This window comes from Anser cygnoides, chromosome 1 (assembly GCF_040182565.1).
Source record: "Anser cygnoides isolate HZ-2024a breed goose chromosome 1, Taihu_goose_T2T_genome, whole genome shotgun sequence".
Taxonomy (NCBI): domain Eukaryota; kingdom Metazoa; phylum Chordata; class Aves; order Anseriformes; family Anatidae; genus Anser; species Anser cygnoides.
In genome coordinates, this window is record NC_089873.1 from 117593252 (window position 1) to 117614878 (window position 21627).

Genomic DNA, 21627 nt, shown 5'->3' on the forward strand with positions numbered 1-21627 from the left:
TTGCCTTTTTATTTAGGCATCTCAAGTGAAAAATAAAAAAATAAAAAATCATAATAATAAAAAAAAAAAGAATTCCAAACTGGACAAAAGAGATTTTATTTGTATGTTATCAGAGCATCTGGGGAAAAAGTGTGTATTGAATAAAAATTCATCAAATCTTATCAGCTTTATCTCAACTTCCAGACAATTCTCATGATGACAAGAGCAGGTGATGGATGGAAAAAGAATATTTTTCATGTGCTGGACATTTCTTGAAAGTTATACACCGGATGAATTTTCTGAGAGTCTAATGCTTGTTGCTGATGCAAGTTTGCTCCACAGGTGATGCAACAAACAGGTTGTATTTCTAAGGGATACTATGACTGTAATGTAATCCTTTCCCAGTGCATCTATTTTAACCAGTGATGTGAGTTCACAAGCTAGAAGCTGTTTCATCATCCTCTTTAATAATGTAGCAGATATACAGTCCTCTAGTAGAAAGATCTTAAATATTTCCAAGGTGTTCACCATGAAACTCCTAATCAGAATGAGTTAAATGAGAGCTGCCTTCACCCCTATCTAGTTTGGCAGGCCTCTGTGCATACACATGCAGTGTAGCTAATTATTTTCATTGAAGAGGAAGAAGAAAATCCAAGGAAAAGGACAGGCATGGTCACCTGCCCTCGTCTCACCTCTTTGAAATTCCTTTACTGTCTACCAGTTCATTCCAGCTGTAACACTGACTACCTGTAGAGACTCCCTCATTGATCCTACCTCTCTTTGAATCAAAGAGAGATGGCAATGGCCATCTCTGCACAAAACCCTTCCCAGAGTAAATGTCCTAAGACCCCACATATCTTCACCTGGCTTAGTGCAAAGAAAATGCTTGTATTGTAGTTAAATTCATTTTTAAACCTCTGGCATGCTTGTTAAAAGCATAAGCAGGGGGAGGAAAATCCAGCTTTATACAGTGAGACAAAGGTTCTGCCTCTACCTAAGATGCCACAGCAAGGGGCATAACAAATCCGAAGAGAGATTTGCAGCTCTGAGAGCCCGGGCTAGGTCTACCCATCAATAATGGTTATTGACTTAGGGAATAATGTGGCTTCTTGTCTAGAAGACTCTAGCTTTCTGTGTTTTACATTGGGCTTCTCTTTAATATAAAGGTGGCTCACAATGTATACTTACTGTGCAGTCTTTTTATGGAAGTAGGAGTTCAAAAGGAATTTTCAGGGACATTTTCAGAAATATAACTACTCGGTGATCTGAGAGCTGCAGACCTGAAGGGAGTGGCGACTTGCCATCATCTCATGACCTCATCTCCGACTGCTGATAATACCAAAACATGAGCCATACTGGGGCTGTGAAAGTGTTATGTCTACAAACAGGGAACATTAAAACACTTCAAAAAAAAAAAAAAAAAGCTGTTAGCTACACAAGGGTTCAACATACTTCGTTTTAATGCTGTCACAGTTCTGTCAAGTTGAAATTTTCCATTTTTTTCCAACTTTTGTGTCGGATTTACAGTGATGCTTCCCTCTTCTTTCTAATATGCTGTTTCTGGAAGTGTTATTCACATTGCACTGAAGTTCCTTTTGTGATGGTGAAAGATGTCAGTGCAGTGACCTGTGAGACTGAAGTGAGCATCCACAGAACAACAGAGAGGTTGCCCATTCATGATGGTTTGTTGTCCTCTCTCAGTTTTCACCCCACTCTGCAGTCAGAATGCAGTTCTGATTTCACCAGTGCTTTCTTGCAGCGGTGATGGATGACTTTTGTGATACAGATACGGAGTTAAAGGCAAACAGAACTGCCTCCAAAACCACATTTCAAGCATATCATAAGCATTTGATCAGATGATAAGATCAGTTTTGGCTGGTATTGAAAAGCTCTGACAACATTGTCTGTTATTAAGCCTACCTAGCCCCTTGCACTCAATTCTACATTGATAACTTGCATCCCAGGTTTTTTAAAGAGAGCAAGTGCAAAACGATCGGGCATTTTTCAAACTAACAACAAGACGCTGTTGCATTAAAATGGCTTGTAAAGCAGGAAACCACAGCAGCACTTCAGATATTTTGTCCCCAGATTAAATGCTTGCATTGCTGCCATCAGTTCACCGGCACCACTGATGTCACTAGTGGGTACAAAGGGTGTGGGATCTATGTATCTATGTCTGCAGAAAAAGGGAGAGAAAACAGGGAAGGCAGCTGAGTATGAGTGCCTTAGTGAGCCGTACTCCATGACGTGAGCTTGGGAGCATTCAATGGATATTGTACTGTGTGGTACACCATACGTAGAGCAATGACTTTGGCATTATAGCCTGTCAAAAAGCAGTAAAGAAGTCCCTCTTCTCTTTAAGACTATTCAGTAATCTCAGAATTTTTCAGTAAAGTTATCATCTGTATGTTGCTCATTTCAGAGCCATTTACAGCAACAAAACATCCAAGAATTCAATTTTTAGGGATTTTGCTCACATGATAAAAGACTAGAATCCAGTGAATTCTTTTTTTTTCCTAACAAAAGTTGAGTGTACTTGCCCAATGTGTGCCAAAATTGCCAACTGCTTACTTCCTGTGTGCTTTATGTCTATAAAAAATAACTGCTGGTACCTGTGCAACACAGCATGGGCCTTATACATGAATACTTTCAGGAAAAAAAAAATCTTTTTGTAGTCTGGTTCTTGGAAGGGAAGTACCAAAATAGTAACAAGCAACCTGATCTGAAGTTCCTGTAGTCTTTTGCCCTTGGTGCTTGCAAAACTTTATTGCAGCATTCTGGGTTATCAGTCTTAGCACTTCTGTGTGAAATTAGTAGATGACAGTAAATGCTTGTGTCCATCATGCAGAATGAAACTGCCTCTTCCATCCAAAAGAAGACGGATGTGCAACGGTTTTCATTAAGTACAGTTACCAGTACCAAAAAGAAATGGTAAAAAGTAGTCCATGAAGGTAGAAAGCTCAGAACAGACATCCAGAAGAGTGCAGTAGGTCCTTCTGTGGGGCTGCATCTTGACGTGGGTGTTCAGAAGCCCAGCAAGTCGCCACTCCCTTCAGGTCTGCAGCTCTTCTCTCTAGAAAACAAAACCAATTATGCATCTATTCAAACGTTCATGTTGCTACCTGTTGAACCCTGGAAGGAAATGACATTTTTTACTGTACTACAGTCACCAAAGGCACCAGGGGGCTACTGGAGCCAGTTCTGCCATAGGAATGGCAATGCTTGTTCCTCACAAAAATACACCAGCTCCTCAGAATAGACATGGTCTAATTCCCATCACATGCATTGTGAACCTGAGCGAATGCCATCAGCTTCTGTCACCACTTGGGTTCACTCATTGTCAGCATCACGTGGGCTGAGACAGGAACAGAAGATTTGTGAAGAGATATGGTTATGGGGGAAGGAGGAATATATTAGTAACAGTGCCAGACACTGCATGTGGGACAAGTGCATACAGGGAGCTAAGAAAGCTTTGAAGGGGTTTATTTTGTTTCCTCTTAGTTGTTCCATTACTCTTCCTTCCTTCCTTCCTTCCTTCCTTCCTTCCTTCCTTCCTTCCTTCCTTCCTTCCTTCCTTCCTTCCTTCCTTCCTTCCTTCCTTCCTTCCTTCCTTCCTTCCTTCCTTCTTTCTTTTTCTTTTTTTCTTTCTTTCTTTCTTTCTTTTTCTTTCTTTCTTTTTCTTTCTTTCTTTCTTTCTTTCCTTCCTTCCTTCCTTCCTTCCTTCCTTCCTTCCTTCCTTCCTTCCTTTCCTTCCTTCTTTCCTTCTTTCCTTCTTTCTTCTTTCTTTTTCTTTCTTTCTTTCTTTCTTTCTTTTTCTTTCTTTCTTTCTTTCTTTCCTTCCTTCCTTCCTTCCTTCCTTCCTTCCTTCCTTCCTTCCTTCCTTCCTTCCTTCCTTCCTTCCTTCCTTCCTTCCTTCCTTCTTTCCTTCTTTCCTTCTTTCTTTTTCTTTCTTTCTTTTTCTTTCTTTCTTTCTTTCTTTCTTTCTTTCTTTCTTTCTTTCTTTCTTTCTTTCTTTCTTTCTTTCTTTCTTTCTTTCTTTCTTTCTTTTTCTTTCTTTTTCTTTCTTTCTTTCTTTCTTTCTTTCTTTCTTTCTTTCTTTCTTTCTTTCTTTCTTTCTTTCTTTTCTCTCTTTCTCTCTCTTTTCTCTCTTTCTTTCTCTCTTTCTTCCTTTCTTTCTATCTTTCTCTCTCTTTTTTCTGTTTTTCATCTGAGGTGGGAACCTTTCTCAGTATATCTCAGACAGTCATGTATGTAGGTCACTGGTACTCCAATTAGCACTATAAACTTTTTGCTTCCTTCCCTAGTGATTGATATTCTCAGAATGGAGACAAGAGAAATTCTGCTCATAATATTGGAGAAACATCTTGTTAAATGACACCAAGTAATTTTCACCACCTAGAGGAAAGCAGTAAAGAACTTCCCTTTGCACTTAAGGGGGAGAGCCATTAGCAAAATATTTGCATGCTCCTGAAAATTTCTGAGACAGAAATGCTTTACTCAGGTTTTAAACCAGGGAACAGAAGATCAGAAAACACAAATAGCTCAACTTTGATCAAGCTCTGCATTAGATGACTGGCTTTGAAAGATGAGTAGTTATAAAGCCAATTTCCAGAAAGAAACCATTTAAGGGCAAGCTGATGGCCAAATTCCTTGTCTTGCAGTTTTGCATCTCTTAGATCAGAATGGATCACTTTCCTAACCTCTTTGCTCAGTCTTAACTACAAGAGCTAATTTAGAGTGAAGAAAGGAGAGGAACTTCTGAAGAGATCAAATGAATCCCAATCCACAGTGAGCAATAGCAGTTAAGAGCAGATCAGGACTGCCATTCACTTGGTCCTGTTTTCAAAGGTATATTACCTTTACATTCTTTTGTGTGTTTTTTTTTTCATTGTATTAGTAAGTGTCTGTGCTTCTGTGGTGCAACTGAAAGTCCTTTTTAGGGGGATAAATATATGTTTAATCTGAAGGATGTCCCTGTGAAAAATTATAATGTGAATTTCTAGCTAAAAAAAATTAGCTAAATATTTTTTCCCCTTGATTATTTCATTAGTTGTGACATCTTCATATGAAATGTTTGCATTTCTCTTGCATGTGCAAAATATCAGCCATTTCTAGAAACTATGTTTGGATGTAGGGGAACACAATGCCAAAGATATGTGGGGGAACATGGGTCAGGGGACAGGACAGACATGAGAAATAAAAAAGAAATAAAGAAAGAATACCAGAGCTCTTAAAGCTTTGGGCATGTTATCCTGTCTTCTCTAGCTTTGTTGTGTGGCAGATGGGCATGCGATAGCATAAACCTTTGTATGTAACATAGGCTGTGAAAATGGTGTGTGTCATACAGTATACAGACAGAGGACTGAGCTAAAGCTGCGCATGTAATCTCACAGTGGGAATTTCCTTGTCTGTGAGTGCTTGACATTGGCACCTCAGTTTGAGGAGGAAATCTAACCTATTTCATACGTCAGATGAGGGCAGGAGTGATTCCAGCATGTGGCAGCATGGCAGCACAGGTGGGGCTGGGGGCTGTGCTGCTGCTGCTGGCATAGCCCCACTGCTGTTCATTCATTCATTCATTCATTCATTCATGCATGCATGCATGCATTCATTCATTCATTCATTCATTCATTCATTCATTCCAGCAAATTGGGTGCTGGAATAGGAGTGTTGGATCCTCTGTCTGTAAGGACCAGGGTGGAGCAGGATGGGACGTACACTTTGATTTGTGCTTAGGGTGGTTTCGTCTTGATGGTAGAAGAATGAAATTTAAGAGCCTGTGCATAGGTGCATACCTGTAAGGTACAAATCACCTGGGGCAGGTGAAGGTGGTTGTACTGTCCCCCCACTTCCTTGCCTCTGCTCTTCTCTCCTTCCAGCCAACACCTTCCCCACTTCCCCATTTATTTCTCCCCACTCAGCTTCCACAGGACAAACGTGCTCTCAGATCACACATGGCCCTACAACACCAGTCAGCTGTGACAAATAGGAGCTGAATCCTGCATGGCACACGTGGAGCAAAGCTACAGCTAGAGATGGAGACAGGGCAAAACCACACCTCCATCTGCTCGTGTATCCAGTCCAGGAAGGAGGTGGTTCGGCTGTAGACGCCTGGCTTGTTCTCTTCTGCACAGCCCACTCCAAAGCTGGTGGTCCCCACCAACTTCCAGATGCTCATATCTTCGCACGCTAAAGGGCCCCCACTATCTCCCTGGAGGACAAAGAATTAAAACAAGTGTCAGTGCCCCAGAAAATGATGGGAATATCTGTTTGGCAGGGTGAGGGGAGAGGCATAGTCCAGTAACTCAAAGTTTCCTATTTCCATTCTGCTCTGGGTCCTGGGATAAGCATATGTTACAGCAGAAATTGGCGACCTCTTAGAGATGCCTGTTAGATCCTATTTTTCTTTCCCCAGCTAGGATACAGTACAACAGAAACAACATCCAAGCCTGCTGTTAAACAACATCAAGGTGCTGGGGGATGTGTCTGTCCTGCAGGCAGGGCATTGCTAATCTGCAGTCTCCGTGCCATGGTGTCACAGCTGCTGCTCTCAAAAACCATCTAAGTAACTACAGAAAACTCTCAATTTATTTTGTTCAGGCCCTACGACCATCAGAGCCACCACAACAACAGAAATTAAAAAGAGAATTCAGAAAGAGCCAAAGAGTAGGACCATACACTGAGCATGTTGTCTTTGGGCAGCTCTGCTGGCCGCTACAATGTTCTGGTGTTGGGTACCTTGCTGGGGAAGTTGTGCAAACAGGCATTTTGATGACAATCAGTGCACCTCATGCCTTGGTTTCATCTCGTTCCTCATGTAATTGCGACTAGGTAACGCTGGAATCATGAAGTGCCCCACAGACCTTGCCCTTCATCCACAATTTGCTTGGTGAGCCTGCATTACTGTGTGTAGGGATGAGTTATTGACAAGAGTCTGAGTTACTCAAACCCTTTCTTCTTTTTCCTGTCTCTACTTTTTCTAAAGTTGCATGCTTTGCTTCTCTTCTGATAAATGTTTTGGCTGCTTTTCACCACAGGGTTTCTGCACCTTGCAGGCCTCCAGAGATGTTCGCAGTGCAATTCAGTGCAGTGCAGAGGCCATAGCCAGGGCAAAGAAAGGATGGTACCACACTGTAGCACATATGAGAAATTAAAAAATATCTTAAGTAAATTTGGCTTCAGAAGTAGCCGATATGGTCCACAGAAGAAATATAAGAAGGGAATTGTAGCATATGAATGTGTGCACAGTCAGTGCTATATATTCATGGTGAATGGAGTAAATGGCACAAGAACAAATGTTTGCCCAAGAAAAGCCTGGGAGTGCCTTCTGATAGCTTATCACCCATGTTTTTCCATCGCCGCTGTTAATGAGCACACTTGCAGTTTGGAAAAATTCATACCTGGCAGGTATCTACCCCTCCCTTTAGGAAACCGGCACAAAGCATTGAAGGAGTTATGATCCCACCGTAGACATCCCTGTGATTGCAAATTGCGTTAGAAATCAAGGGAACACCTGCATAATTCATTGTGTCGGATGTATCACCTGTTCAAAAACAGAACAAAACCAAAAACAAACAAACGAAAACTCTATCTTTGAAAGTAATCTCTAATTATACACAGAGGATGTTTTAGTATATGAAGAGCTGGCAATCAAGGATGAAAGAAATATAGTTAAAATTGCAACATACAAGTAAGGCAACCAGATGTTTCTTCACTTGCAAATTCCAGTAACTAATGACTGCATAGAGCTGGGAATTATCACAGTATGTAATAAAAAGCTGCAAGCCATATGTTTCTACTTCAAACTAGATAAGCAATGGCAATAGTGATCTTAAAAGCTAGTTGGGCACTCTCTTCTAATACTAGTGCATAAATTTGTTTTGAATTTAGAACCCATGTGTCAACAAAACATCTGCAAATATCTGATTTATTTTATAAGTATTCACGAGAGTCTGAATGAATCATTCCCACAAATAGGAGTACTTGCACGCTCTCTTCTTCCAATTTAGAACTTTTTTTTAATGTTGTAAACCTTGCTTTCTGTTTTCTCTCACCTTTTGCTATTATCTGTAGGTCAGGTAATATTGTTCTTGTTCTCTGAACAACGGGAACATTTTAAATGAGACAAATGAAGAATTAATAGAAAATAATGACCTGAGCATTCAAGCACTTTCAACTGAAAGTGATTCAATATTTATTATTGACTAACATGACCCATGAGTCATGCTAAAAATAAAAAAAATCCCTTTTTGTTGTAACATTATTCACAAATCCAATTTCTTTATCATCCAACCTGCCAGAAAATACATACATACTTTTACTGGAAAAAAATGAATGTTTGATTCTTGCATTCATGCTCTGCTTTCAATGCTTGAAGTTATAAACAACACAGCTGGTTTGATTGAGGTCTCAGGACCTCACACTCTGGATGGTGCTGCTGTCTATTTGTGGTTTTCATCCTTTTCATAGGGTGTGCCAATCCTTTCCTTGCAATAAGGGTTTGTACAGCACTTTTACCTCATCTGCCCCCATGCAAAAGAAAGAATTCCCATTCTAGGGTGACCATAAAATTTAGGAATGTCATCTTTTCCCCCCCTGATATTCCACAAAATTGAATGTTGAACAAGGCTCCGACCAAATCCTGTATTTACTTTATGTGAGATGTTTTAATGTACTGAAATTAACAGCAGACATTTAAAATACCTCCTTCAACAGTTGCTCCCCATCCTGATACCCAACACATTTTCCCTTCTGGGAACTGTTCACCAAAATTAGGCAGACAAATTGGCTCTATGTGACCTATTTAAAGAGAGAGAGAGAGAGAGAAGAGAGAACAGCTTTTAAAATTTAGTAAAAGTTATATGACTGAGTAAAACTTCCAGGGTTTGTCTTGCCATGAACTTGCTATGAAAACCATCCAGTCTCCACATAAAATAGCTTGGCAGTCCTGTAAGTCTTTTGCCTTGCAGCCAAGGTTTGAAACAATACCTATACCAGGCCTAATTTGTTTCAAGTAGGAAGTAATGAAGAAGGTGTTTGGATGTCAGTAAAATGATGAATGAGCAAACAAGAAATACACCTTGTACTCAGTTGACAGGCACAACGGAGCCCCCGTGGCATGCTGCTATGGCAGTGAAAGGTCCCGCTGTGGTGGTATGGCACCAAAGGGCAGGAAGATATGACATTATAGTGGGTAATTCCTAGCAGTTCAGTTCTACAGCATGCAATGGTCCCAGCTGCAAGCACCAAGCCCCCAGGGTGGAGCCTCCAAGTCTCCCCTGGCTGCCCCTGGCCCCCAGCTCAGGTGCAGTGCCTTTTCTGTTCTTGGCAGCCTCTCAAACTTGACCCTGAGCAAAATTAAACAGCAGTAGCTGAGATTTGAAACAGAACAAATCCAAGCTGAATTTTCATTTAAACTGGGTGTTAGAAAGATTTCAGGAGTATTGATTAAGGAATGGACAATCTAGATGTGTCAGAGAGAGCCAGCCTCCCCTTTGCAGAGAGAGCTCACGGTGATTAGGAGGTCTTGGTAGGTGATCATTTACATTCATACAATATTATTATTTATTATTTCCATTCACTAGCTGTGTCAGCTGTAGGTGGCATTCTGCTGCGTGGTTTTAATTTAAATACATCATTATATATCAATTGTCTTGGATTCTCTTTGAAATTTAAGTTTGATTTTCAGCTCTGGGTACTGCTGGACCTTCCTGTGCTCACAGAAATAGGGACAGCAAAGACATAAAAATCTCTGTGACGTCCAAGAAAAATGAGGTGGGGCATTTATTTTAGATAGGCAAAATAATTTAGAAAGACTAAAGTTAATGTTTGCCTTTTATTAAATGCCTTCAGCAAGCCAATACCAGAATGGATTGGAAATGTTTTGCAGCACTTGAGAGCATATTCTCCTTCTGTGTGCCTGGATATGGAGTACAGAGGAGTTCCTGAAGCTGGGGTCAGAGAGGGCTTTTTGCTGCCATGTGCAGCATGTGCTGGGGCAGATGAGACTTGCCCCATGGCTGGGGACATGGGAGCACTGGGGACATGCCGTGTTGTTTCAACAGGGATCCCTGCCTTGCCATCACAGCAGCAGTCTCAGTGCATCTGTGCTGCTCTTCTCTCATTGCTTTTAGAGGATGCACCCGACTGGCCTGGGTCAGACCTAAGGAACTTCTTTTTCTCTGCTAGGAAAGACCCTGCCCAATCCTAGCTAGAGAGGTGAGAAAGCCAAGTGGAAGCTCGCAGAAAGAGTTACCATTGAGAGCAAGCGGAGCTGCCAGTTTCATCAGTGCTATATCATTTCCCATTGTCTTGGGTTTATAATTTCGATGGTAGATAATTTTTTCCACTGAATATGGGTGAACCTGGGTGTCTTGCTGAGTCACAAAACCAACTTGCACGCTCCATGAGCTCGGCAAGTACAGGCTGAAACAAAGAGGTAAGAGAGGGTGAGAAACCTTCAAGAAAACTCTCATTTTTTCTGCGTGTCTCCTGAGCTTACAAACCACATCAATCTCTGCAGGCAAATAACTACAGCCTGCTGCACTGGCTTACTGATCTACTAATATTGGCTACGTTTTACATCTAATTTCAAAAGCACAGAAAAGGTGACTAATATTAGCAACACACTGGCTTACTGACATGTTGTCTATGCAACTTCTTACAAATACATGAGAGCTTTGCGTTGGTATACCTTGAAGAAACTGTCTGTCTTTCTTTGTGACCCCACAGCTGCTGATGGTACTGCCTGGCATGCCTGTGCTCAGACATTAGGCGAACTGAGTTGGCACTCATGGCAAGGTGTTTTCAAGGCAGAGCCTTTCCTTCTGGAAGGTGCCTCTGTCCCCAGCCCACGAGCAGCCACGTCGTTCATCTGCCAGCACGTGAATAGCTCCCCTCCTCTTGGCTTCACCCCACCAGGCTAGCCACAGGTGAGCGGTGGTGCCAGGAAAAGGCCCCAGGAACATGGGCTGTGTTGCCAGCTCCCATCTCCATCAGCCTTTGAACACATCACAGCCAACTGGGTTGTGGGGGATAAAGCTAAGGGACAAAAGTCCTAAAATGCTTAACACCTAAGTAATTATTTTTATGGCAGCACAGGGCTCTAAATAGAATCTAGGAGTGGGATCTGTCTGTCCTGTATCCACTCTCTATTGGATATAAAAGCATCCCAGAGGTCTTGCTTAGAAGCAGGCATCCATGTTGAGGGCACCTAGAACTGGTAAGATGAATCTCATTTTAGTTGCCTAAATGGCTTTGGTGACAGTACTCTGGGGCTTGTTGGAGCAAGAAGAGCTCACTTGCATCACAGGCAGCAAACAAGACTGCAAAACCAGACAATAGCCCTCATTATATAAATAAGAGAAGACCATGTGTATTACTACACAAAAAATGGTCTAAACAATTGTTTAGCATCTATTTACACCTCAAAGACTCCTTCAAAGTAGTCTTTCAAAGAATACGTGGTAAAGGGCACTAAGCACACTGTAACTCTTAACTACAGCTGATTGATCCTGTCAAATTGAGCAGAGTCTTGTGATTTATTTTGGATCTTCTGAGTACCAGAGCAGGCAAGTACAAATTTCTCCTGACCTATTAATTCACATGCAATATAGAGTTGCTGATCTAGATTCCTAAAATCTGACATTTATATGCTTTTTTTTTTTTTTTAAGCTGATTTCTCAGGCATCTGGGAGTGCCCAGGATATTTGAAAACCGGGCCCTTTCATTCGGATCACTTTTTGGTGCAACTCTTTTTCATGAGGATTTGCATTGGTGCAAGAAGAAGGAGAGATGGTTTAAATCCTCTGGAGTAAGCCTGTGTAATAAGGATAACCCAATCTCTCCTGCAGGTTTTTTTACGAAGATAAAGCACAGTGCTTGATTCCTTTTCTGTAGTGTCCCCAACGATGTACTGCAAGCAGGGTCGATCAGTGGGACACCACGATTCAGGGACTTACTCGTAGACGCAGTGGGCAGCCGTGATGATCCAGCGTGGGGTGATGACGGACCCTCCGCAGAGGTGGTGCCCGTGAAACTGCAGGCTGACCTGCCAGGGCCACTGGCGGGGGGAGGACGCATTTCCCCCCACGATCCGCGACCCGTAGCTGGCCCGCGTCCCACATGCTGCCAGAAAGCAAAGGTTATGGTCCATGGGGGAAACAGACACGTTTTTTTTTGTCACCTTGAGCCCTTCTCCTCCCAGCTTTCCCAAGGCCAGGTTGTCTCTGCAGCAGGACCATCCTCAGGCCCATCTCCATCCCCATCCCCTACCCTATGGCCCACGTCTTGGTCTGGGGCTGCCCCAGAGATCTCATCTCCACCCTCCTGTTCCTGCAGCATTGTGCCTGGCAGCTGATATGGGACTGTGGAGTTCACATCTTCTCCCCTGCAGACACAGTGCTCTGCTGAGCTGTGAAGCCCACTGCTCTGCCCACGAAATGTATAGGTGCCCAGGAGCCCACATAAGCAGGCTGAAGCCTCTCCTCTCCCTTGCTGAGTTTTTTGCTGCTGTTTTTTGACTTTTCGTATCGCAATCTGGGGCAGGGGGGGTTGAAAAAGAGTTGGAATTGTGGTATCAGCCCACTTACCGAACTCACAATCCTTAAATGTTTGCCTCCTATTCTGATTCTCACCAAAATGCTCCTGCTGCCCAATACGCCAAATCTGCCCTCCCAGCTTATTCCGGCTTCCTGAAATTCTTTGAAACTTTATATAAGAAATGCAATTTTTCTTGTGTGTGAAAAACTGATGGTATGCCCCTGAGTATACAATTCTTCCCAACTCTTGCCCTGCAACAGATGAAGGACAGATTTTTTTCTTATTTTCACTTTTGCTGATGCTTACCCAAACATTTTAAGATGATTACATTGCCAGAAGTGCATTCCTCTCTAAGATGAAGAGACAGTACAGTATTAGTTCCAATTTAAGAATACCATTTTTTCCCTATACAGTTATGTGCACTTAAATATATATAACCCATATCTTAAGAGAGACACAGAGTCATATACTCATCCAATCTACTTAAGACATTTAGCTGGAGTAAGGTAGGAGCTTAGACACCACTGTGAGTCTGCAGACCATACTTCATCCTGCTGAAGAGTGGTTCACCCTTCTGTGAGGGGAGGCTCATCAGTGGTTTTCAGAATGTGATCTGTAGTCTCCGTGGATCCATAGCTTGCTTCTCAGAGAAAAGTAACTAAGAAAAGCAAGCAGCTGTCAAGATAAAGAAATGCACCATAAAGGGTTCATATGCCCACTGAGAAGTATCTAGGGATCTGTAAACTGAAAGAAACTGCTCTACAGTAGAGAAAGATAAGTGCCTGGTGTCTATCCATTTGTTGTAAAGGAATCATGGGACAAATAGACTTTTCAAATTGCTCATTATAAAGCCTTTGTTTGATTGTAATGGGCCTTGGATCAGGTTTTTAATTAGTATTTCAACTAAACTGCTACTGAACCGTGGTCTATGATGCCTGACATCACAAATCACAGAATCACAGCATCACAGAATATCCCAAGTTGGAAGGGACCCACAAGGATCGTCAAGTCCAACTCCTGGCTCCACACAGGACCACCCAAAAATCAGATCCTATGTCTGAGAGCATTGTCCAAACATTTCTTGAACTCCATCAGGCTCAATGCTGTGACCACTGCCCTGGGGATCCTGTCCCAGTGCCCGACCACCCTCTGGGTGCAGAACCTTTCCCTAACACCCAGCCTGACCCTCCCCTGTTGAAGTTTAATTCATGAAGTACTACATGCCTGAAAAAATAGGCAGCAATCTCAAACAATTAAGAGTTCTCCTTCTATTAATTACTCTCTTCCTGTCACTACAGGAACAACCTGGTTTTCTGCCATTCAACCAAGAAGCTGAAGCATACCTCAGGTTTGTTGCGTTGTGCAGGGATGTCACTTGATCAGCTGATAACCAGTGGTTGAGGGACACAAAATGTCTTTGAAACTGTTTTTCAACTGCAGCCACCGGCAGGTAACCTGAACTCACATAACTGCAAATAAACCATAAACACAGCTTCGTCAGACAGACTTTCAGTAATCCATCTGAATAATTCAACACTTCTTCTAGTGAAAATCCAGCTCAGCAACCACAGTGACCGGATTCTGACACTTGGTAAAGCAATCCTACCCTCTCCAAGAAGCTCTTTTTGTAACGTGTGTGTACTATTGACGTAATCAGGTGCGGAAGTCACACATACTGAGAAGCATTTAACTGGTAGAGAGGGTAAATTTTAATACTAATATTGTGATAGAATTCTTGTTGTAACTGGTTGGCACATTTCCGGAAACACTGTATATTGTCTCCTTTTCCTAGAGTTATATTTTGCAGGAGGAAGGATGCTTTTCCTTGTCTGTTGCACTGAGCAACTGAGATGTACCTTATCAGAAAGGCAACAAGAACTTACTCAAAGAAGCTTTATATTGCAAATCTAATATGCAGAAATCAAAATGATGCTACCATAATGCAACTCGCAACTCCAAACTCTTTCTCAGTTGTGTGAAATTTTTTGAAAGAAATGGTGCTTTTTTCCAGGAATCAGGTCAGTCCATTAAAAACTATTCAGTGATCCTGTGATAACTGCCTCATCAGGTTCTTCCCTAGTGCGAGGTGGACCTAGCTTGGGCCTCACTAAGGGAAGTACAAAGCATTTCCTAGCAGATTTAATGACACCAATTGTAAATGCAATTTTCCTGCCAAGAAAATGAAAGAAATGGAAAATGCTCATACATTGTTTAGTGCTTTACCAACAGGTTGTAGTTACTTGAGAGACAGGTAGGATTCAGGTACCTGCAACCCACAGGGAAGATTTAACCAAAGCATTGCAGGTAGCCATCATCCAGGATTTATGGGAGTAAATGAGGAGTAAATGTCATTTTTGGTGCACAAATATTCAGGACTATTTCCACATCAACCCAGACTTCCTCAACTATAACCAACTAACCCAGCCTCCTCAACGATGTTGTTGAATACTCAACTATTCACAAGAGTGGATTGTTAAGTCATTTTTTTTTTCTTTTAAAGCCCATGCCAACACAAGGTTTCATTAGAAAGATTGCGAACCTCAGAGTTTGTTCAGAATGCCAGGTAAAGTTTCTTCTGTTTTACATTCGTACCTTGAGAAACCCAGGTGTTTGCAGGTAGTATTTCCATACTCTGCTTTCCAGTCATCTGAGCAGACTGTTCGCCAGGATCCAGAGGTGAACACCTGTAGCACTGCTCTCTTGCCACTCAGCCTGACTTTGAGAATCAGAGGAAGAAAACCCTATGTGGCATCCACATTTCTTGGTTCATGCAGTTTTTACTACTTGTCTTTTTCATCACTTGGATCCTTTGATGGAATTTTTCTATGCTTTTTTTTAAAAAAACAACAACAACAGCCCCTAGGCTCCCACGGAGGTTTCTGCGCCCTTCCCACTAATGCAATGGGGCTGGCATATCTGGGCTGATGGGCAGGTAGCGGCTGGGGAGAGCAGAGGTGCACAGGCTGGGAGCTCAGCTCACAGGGAATGCCTGTACTCCAGTGCCAGCACGGATCCTTCAGGTGGCTCTTTGTGCCAGCCCAGTGGCAGGAACTGAGCCATCATGGGGAGATAACACCACTGCAAGCCATTCTGCCTCCTCAGCAACAGGTGCGGGACTCACAGTTACAAATACATTGATCTAAAAGTCAGTTCTGCTACTCCCAAACATTGGGATCCTTTCCCTCCAGCTGTTGAAAACATCACAGTCACCTTCTGCAGTGCAGGACAAGGAGGGACCATTTTAAATGCCCTGCGATGCCACAAACCATTACAAAGAAAAACTCAGGTGTGGGAGAATACATTCACCCATGCAACAGCAAATTGCACAGTACTCAGCACTGAAAAAAAACAGTTCCCACATCCCATAGGATAACAACAGGCTTTTGCAGCCTTCAGAACTGGCACAGCACAATTGTGTAACAGCGAATGCAGAGTGCTGTATATATACACACTGTAATGCACTGATGGTGTGCCTTGCAAACAGAGGAAGTGCTGGAAGTCAAAAAACATCTAGACTTTTAACTGAGAAGCATGCTCAATATGGCAGTAGCAGTGTTCAGCAATCATCACATTTATCCTAAGAGCAGTCTGATTTCTCATAAGCTGTAAATCAATACCCCAGAGAGATCATTCCTCTTAAGTCCTGATCTAGATAATCCATCAGTCTCTATCTTCCTCTGTCTCACTGAAATTCTTTACAACACATATCTCTTAATAATATGCTAAATGCTACAGGAGGAGGTAGGAGGGATTTATAACCAAATCTGAATTACCACATCCATACTCATCCTCTCCTTCTTTACAGTTGAAGACACCATTGCACCTGGCTGACTTCTGGATACACTTAAAGGATGACCGGCAGCGAAACTTTCCAATGCAGTTGTATTGGACTAGCAAGAATGAAAGAAAACAAGGTGATGAAAACACACTTAGATATTAATTCAGCACTTCTGGTTTTCATTATCTGTCCATATTTCTGTCTTGATGAGGAAAAGACAGCTCCTGTACTCTAGGAACTTCTGAAATACAACCTGGACATTGACGGTGCTGCTAAACTCATCCATTAGTGATGAAATGCTGGATGAATTGGCCTTGCTGTCTATGCTGGCTTCTTCACAACTCCCTTAACCCAGTATACATTCCACTCCAGGGTAAGTTTCTGTGTGCCTTGGCTCCTCACCAGCAAAGCAAGAAGACCCTCGCTCATCCCAGCTGCAGACACGGAGGCACCGCTCTACCCCCTACAGATTTGGCACCAGCCCCTGGGCAGGTCACTCTTTCCAGCCACAACTGAGCTCATCCTGTTCTCTTTCCTTCATTGAGGTTGTTTGTTGTAGGGTAAAGTTCAGTAGTTCTTTGAAACCCAACTTAAAGAAGTCATTTACAGGACAAAACTATGCACATTACATTAAATTGGTTTCTCAGTTCTTAGGTCACCACCCAAGATGAATCAGTAAATCTGACTGAAGAAAGATTTCTTACGGCTGCAGGTTCCCTTATTTCCTAAATATTACACCAATCCTCTCATGAGTGGTAGATCTATTTTACTCATACATGTAAATAAAATTTAAAGCCATCGCATCAACAAGATTTTTTACTTCAGTAAGCAAGCCACAGTAGCAGTTTAATTCCATTCTAAGCAGAAGGCTCATGAAAAATTAAGAATTTGAATGGTTAATCGAGAACTTAATGAATAACTAATTGTACTCACCACCCAGGCCAATGGCAACTGCTAGGATTACTACAAAGAATATAACACAGACATATGGAAGGTATTTTGGGGAGATTAAAACATGGCACATCGAAGGTGGTTCGATATCTCCTAGAAACCAAACAGAGACAACAGATTCTGTGAAGTTAAAACAGCTTGAGTTTGCAGTGAAGATTCATCTAACATTCAACTAGGTGGAACAGTAACTGCCCCATTGCCTTTGGAATTTGAATCATACCTGTACAGGGCATGATTGGCATGTCCTCAATGCCACCAAGAGCGTGAGCTCTAAGTTTTGGTTATCTTGGGCTACATCACACTGAGAGCTTTAAAATATGCAAACACCTCTCTTGAAAACATGAAACCCTGAAGAAAAATGAAATTCTGACCTGCTTTGTTTGTGTAATCAAACCTGTATGCAGGGTACTGATATACTTTCTGAAGAACTCAGAACGCTCAAATGGACTAATAAAGTCTTTAAGCAGAAATAGCAATGGATGAACTGGTTTGAATCTCCTTGTTATGATGGTTCCTGTCTGTGACATCTTCTGACTCTTGCCTGTACCAAGTTGTGGTCCATGGTGCTCCCTCCAGCCACAGCCCCTTTCAGATGCTGCTCTGAGCACTCCGTACTACCTCAAGCTTCAGAGCTCCATACTACCTCACAGCTTCATTCTTCCAGAGTTGGAGGAACACCCATGGAATGGAGTAAAAGGTGCCTAAAAATTCAAACATAAGCAGGCATACTGGAAAGAAGACAGGACTAGCTAATAAATAGTATTCGAGACAAGAAGAAAGAAAGTTGCTTTTGGACTTTGAAGCAAGCTTAATTGAAAATGATAGCAATTTGCAAAAATAGGAACTCCAAATTATAAGATATCTTGAAAAACGTGGGAAAAGGTGATCTGGCCAAGGTTTTTCTATAAAGAAAAGTAGAGAACTAAGCAATGGCTCAAGGCTGAGATTGAGTTTTCAGGAAAAAATATGCAGCTAAAGTTAAAATAGACACCAGTAGTAATTGCCAAATACGTCTCATGAGCAGGTCCTGCTCACTGTTCACCTCCACAATTGACCTCAACTTAGTAGCATTGTGGATCAGGAAGAGAACAGATTCCAATGAAAATAATGAAAGGTTCACTTGTGTGTAATGTATTCTGATATTCAAAGTGCAAACTATGGGAAAACAGCACACAGCTCTCTCATCTGTACACACGCGTACACAAAAGAGCTGGCAGAACCTTGTCTTCAATTTTAATTCATGCAGCTCTTCACCCACTCATTCTTCAAGCTTTGAGTCTGAGATGAGCAGAAACTTAAAATCAGTCAAGGATGAAGAGCGTCTCCCAGTGCTTATAGAATCACAAGTAAATCCTAGCCTGCCCAGCCCCTCCCTAGGAGCAGCTGAATAGCTGCTTTTGGCAACGGAGTTGGTGTCTAGTATGCAAAAAATTTTAGACAGCTGTAGTAGCTAATGGACTGTAAAATTAAATTGCTTCATCTTCACCCTTGATGCTCATCCTGTCTCTGTTGAAGTTACTGGGTATTTTTGATGTGAAACCTATGGGAAGTAGCAAACGTGTTATTCCTTCAAGGCCGATATATTGTATATTTGGGTTTTGTAATGGCCTCAATTTCCAAGTTGAGAAAATTTCAAATAATCCACTGAAAATCATGTCAGAAAAGTGTGGGCAAATATTTGCTATGTGGCTGAAGTGTTTGAATAATCTGGCTGCGAAAAATGCTTGTGCATACAAGCAGACACAAGAGATGCAAGATGTCATCACCTGCTAATATGGTGGCAAACCTCACAGCTGGGGAAGTGAGGCTGTGTTTCTTCCGCCAAGTAATTGCTTTCTCTGAGTGAGTGTGCAAGCATAGTTTTGCAAGGCTACATTAGCTGTTCAGATTACAAAGGTCAAAAGCTATGCAGTGTCCCTACCAGATCCATCTGCACTGGGGTCAACTCTCACTTGTATGCTGAAAAATCTTTTGAAGGAAAAGTGAATTTCTGGAACTGGAGGTTCATCTTCTGTAACAGAGATGATTTCAAGACTTCCAGTGGTGGGATTTGTCTCTTGTGCCTGGATCAACAGGAGAAAAAAGAAAAAAAGACAATTTTTAAGCAATTTTTTTCTATCAATCACTCTAAAAAATTTGACGACTTTCTCATTATAAGAAGGGACGTTTAGTTTTTTTCATGCTTTCTTTGTTAATTTTTTTTGAATGTAATGCAAATACAAAGTGAATCCAGAGAGACACTTTCAAGAACGCTGTTTTTGCCCAAAATAAATCACTTCGTAAAATTTATTTACTTCATGAGAGAAGCTCTTATAATTAATTAACCAGCAAACCACTGAAGTTAAATTATTTTCAGGTTCATGTAAGCACTGTAGCTAGTTTAAATAACTTACACTGGAGGTGTTTTCCCTTAAATTTCTATCTATTCCCTGTGAGGTGCTCCTTAATTGCAATCAGAAACAAGAGAAAGATGGAAAAGCACATGACACCTGTACAGCACCTGGCAGCAACCTCATGCATGGGGCCACTGAATTTTACCTGAGAAAACCTTTGATCACCTTCTACACACTGGAAAATGATTAAAATGGGCTACATGAGAACTTAGGGTAAATAGCTTTGAAATTCTAATTTCTGGCTCCAATTCTGAACACTATCAGTGACAAAATGTTTCTGAACTCACAGTGGTGTGAAATAGGTCCAGGCTTGCTAAAGACAGCAGAGTTGGTAAGCTGTAAAAGCACTATAAGTGCTTGCAAAGTCAATCCCAGAAAATGTTTACAGTGACACATTTTAGGCAAAGTATATGCGTTTTGTTGGTGACACAAATCTTTAATCACCTGGAATGTCTTTTCACCTTTCAGCAAACAGCTGCAATAAGGTTTCTACTCTTTCATTTGATAAACTTCAATGTACATTTCAATGGACATAAATTAAGTTTTACATGTAAACCATTAGCTTTAAGGCAGAGAAAAGGACAGCTTGCTGTGCATGATTTTTAAATATTTAAAAACCTTGTAATTGCTGCATAAGTTGTTCATCTGGAAGTAGAACAACATTGAGAAGTACACTACATGAGAGCAAAACACAGATGCGTCACTTATTTAGAGGACATCACACCCTCCCAAAGCTTCACTTACCTCTTCCTGAGAAGCCATGGTTAAAAGCAAAACTGTTTTCTCTCTTCATTATCAAAAGAAGCCAAAAGGAAGTCCCACACTTGCTATGCCAGTCTCCTCTGGAAAGGTTTCCCCCAGGCTGCCCGTTCAGTCACATGCAGCATTGTGGAGGCAGCCTGTGAAACCCAACCCGGGACGGCTATCGGGTAGCCCTGGATGGCACAGCTATGGAAAGGGGGTGATAAAAATTCAGCATGCATTTTAATCAGCGAAAGAGCGTAAGGTAATATTGCAGTATTTGCGAACCTTTCTGTAACCTCCCAAGCAAAGAAACACCACAGAAGTTAAACCACACCGGCTTGGGCTTGCTCATCTTTTATCAGAAATTGTGCAGCTGAGGAGTCTGCCCGCAGCCCTGAGTGGCAGGAGGCAGAAGCACCAGGTGCTTCTTTTCATCCACAAACAAGGTCCTTGGGCAGATGCTGCTCCTCTTTCACTTCTTTTACCCTTTTTTTGTGCTCTCACAGCAAAGAGCACATTTTAAGAGGGGTTAATTAAATATTGTACAATGTTTTGGAAGTACTTTGCTAGCAGTAACTCATTCCTAAAAATGGTGTGCCTGTACTGATAGTGTTGTATCAACTTGTAGTCCAGGATTAAGAAAATGAAAATGTATGTTCAGATTCACAAAATACCCAAGAGTAGTCCAAATTTGGCTTGGGGTATTTTACTAAGTAAAGAGAGGTGACTAAGGGGGGGGTGGAGGGAAGATGGGGGAGGAGACACAAAGCAAAAGGCCATGGTAGTGTAAGTGAAACAGGACTCCTGAGAGGCCAGGGAAGAAATGAATGTTTTCCATGAAAACAGCCACCTCCTGGGACTTATCTGCAGTGAGGGAAGCCAGTCAGTCCTTTTGCTGTACATGATGGAAGCTGGCACTTCCAAAGGACAGGGCACTGCATCACCTTCCTGTTAACCGTTCGCATCCAGGCCATGGCATTAAAAGCTTCTCTTCATCTCTTAAGCCAGTTTCCCTGTAGCCTTTTAAGAAAGTAAATTAGGAAGTATACAGAAGGCTGTGTGAGGCCTTCTTCTGTGAGCCCAGAAGCTCTGGCGACCCTTTCATTCCCATCCTCCCTGGGGAGAGGCAGTACCCTCAGCAGGGACAGCCTAAGCCAGGGAAATCTGCCTCTGGCCATTTCACCTGCTCTGACCACACTGTGAGCCCCAGGGATCGGCCAGCACCACTCCGTGAGGGTTCCT

The 21627-nt window shown here is 42.0% G+C and overlaps 1 protein-coding gene across 2 annotated transcripts; it reads right to left on the reverse strand.

The window, feature by feature from the left end:
* Window positions 1-1237: 1237 nt before the first annotated feature.
* On the reverse strand, window positions 1238-21322 carry TMPRSS3 (transmembrane serine protease 3). 2 transcript variants are annotated; one of them, XM_066979316.1, is made up of 13 exons: window positions 20386-21321; window positions 19170-19311; window positions 17231-17341; window positions 16293-16409; window positions 15112-15235; window positions 13863-13988; window positions 12826-12869; window positions 11940-12105; window positions 10235-10404; window positions 8683-8778; window positions 7380-7522; window positions 6038-6190; window positions 1238-3052 (listed from the first exon to the last, which is right to left on the reverse strand). In XM_066979316.1, the coding sequence occupies exons 1-13, from the start codon at window positions 20401-20403 to the stop codon at window positions 3032-3034; spliced, it is 1431 nt and encodes a 476-aa protein (XP_066835417.1). In that variant the 5' UTR covers window positions 20404-21321; the 3' UTR covers window positions 1238-3031. The 2 variants fall into 2 exon arrangements, with proteins under 2 accessions (XP_066835417.1, XP_066835413.1); XM_066979312.1 differs by lacking the exon at window positions 1238-3052 and having other exon boundaries at window positions 5208-6190; window positions 20386-21322.
* Window positions 21323-21627: the final 305 nt, after the last annotated feature.

Bases quoted from the DNA above. Each gene is read 5' to 3' on its own strand.
- TMPRSS3 (XM_066979312.1), bottom strand. The intron at 13,989-15,111 runs GTACGAATGTAA...GTTTATTTGCAG, and splicing joins AAACACCTGGGTTTCTCAAG to TTATGTGAGTTCAGGTTACC. The intron at 10,405-11,939 runs GTAAGTCCCTGA...TCTTTGTTTCAG, and splicing joins GCTGCCCACTGCGTCTACGA to CCTGTACTTGCCGAGCTCAT.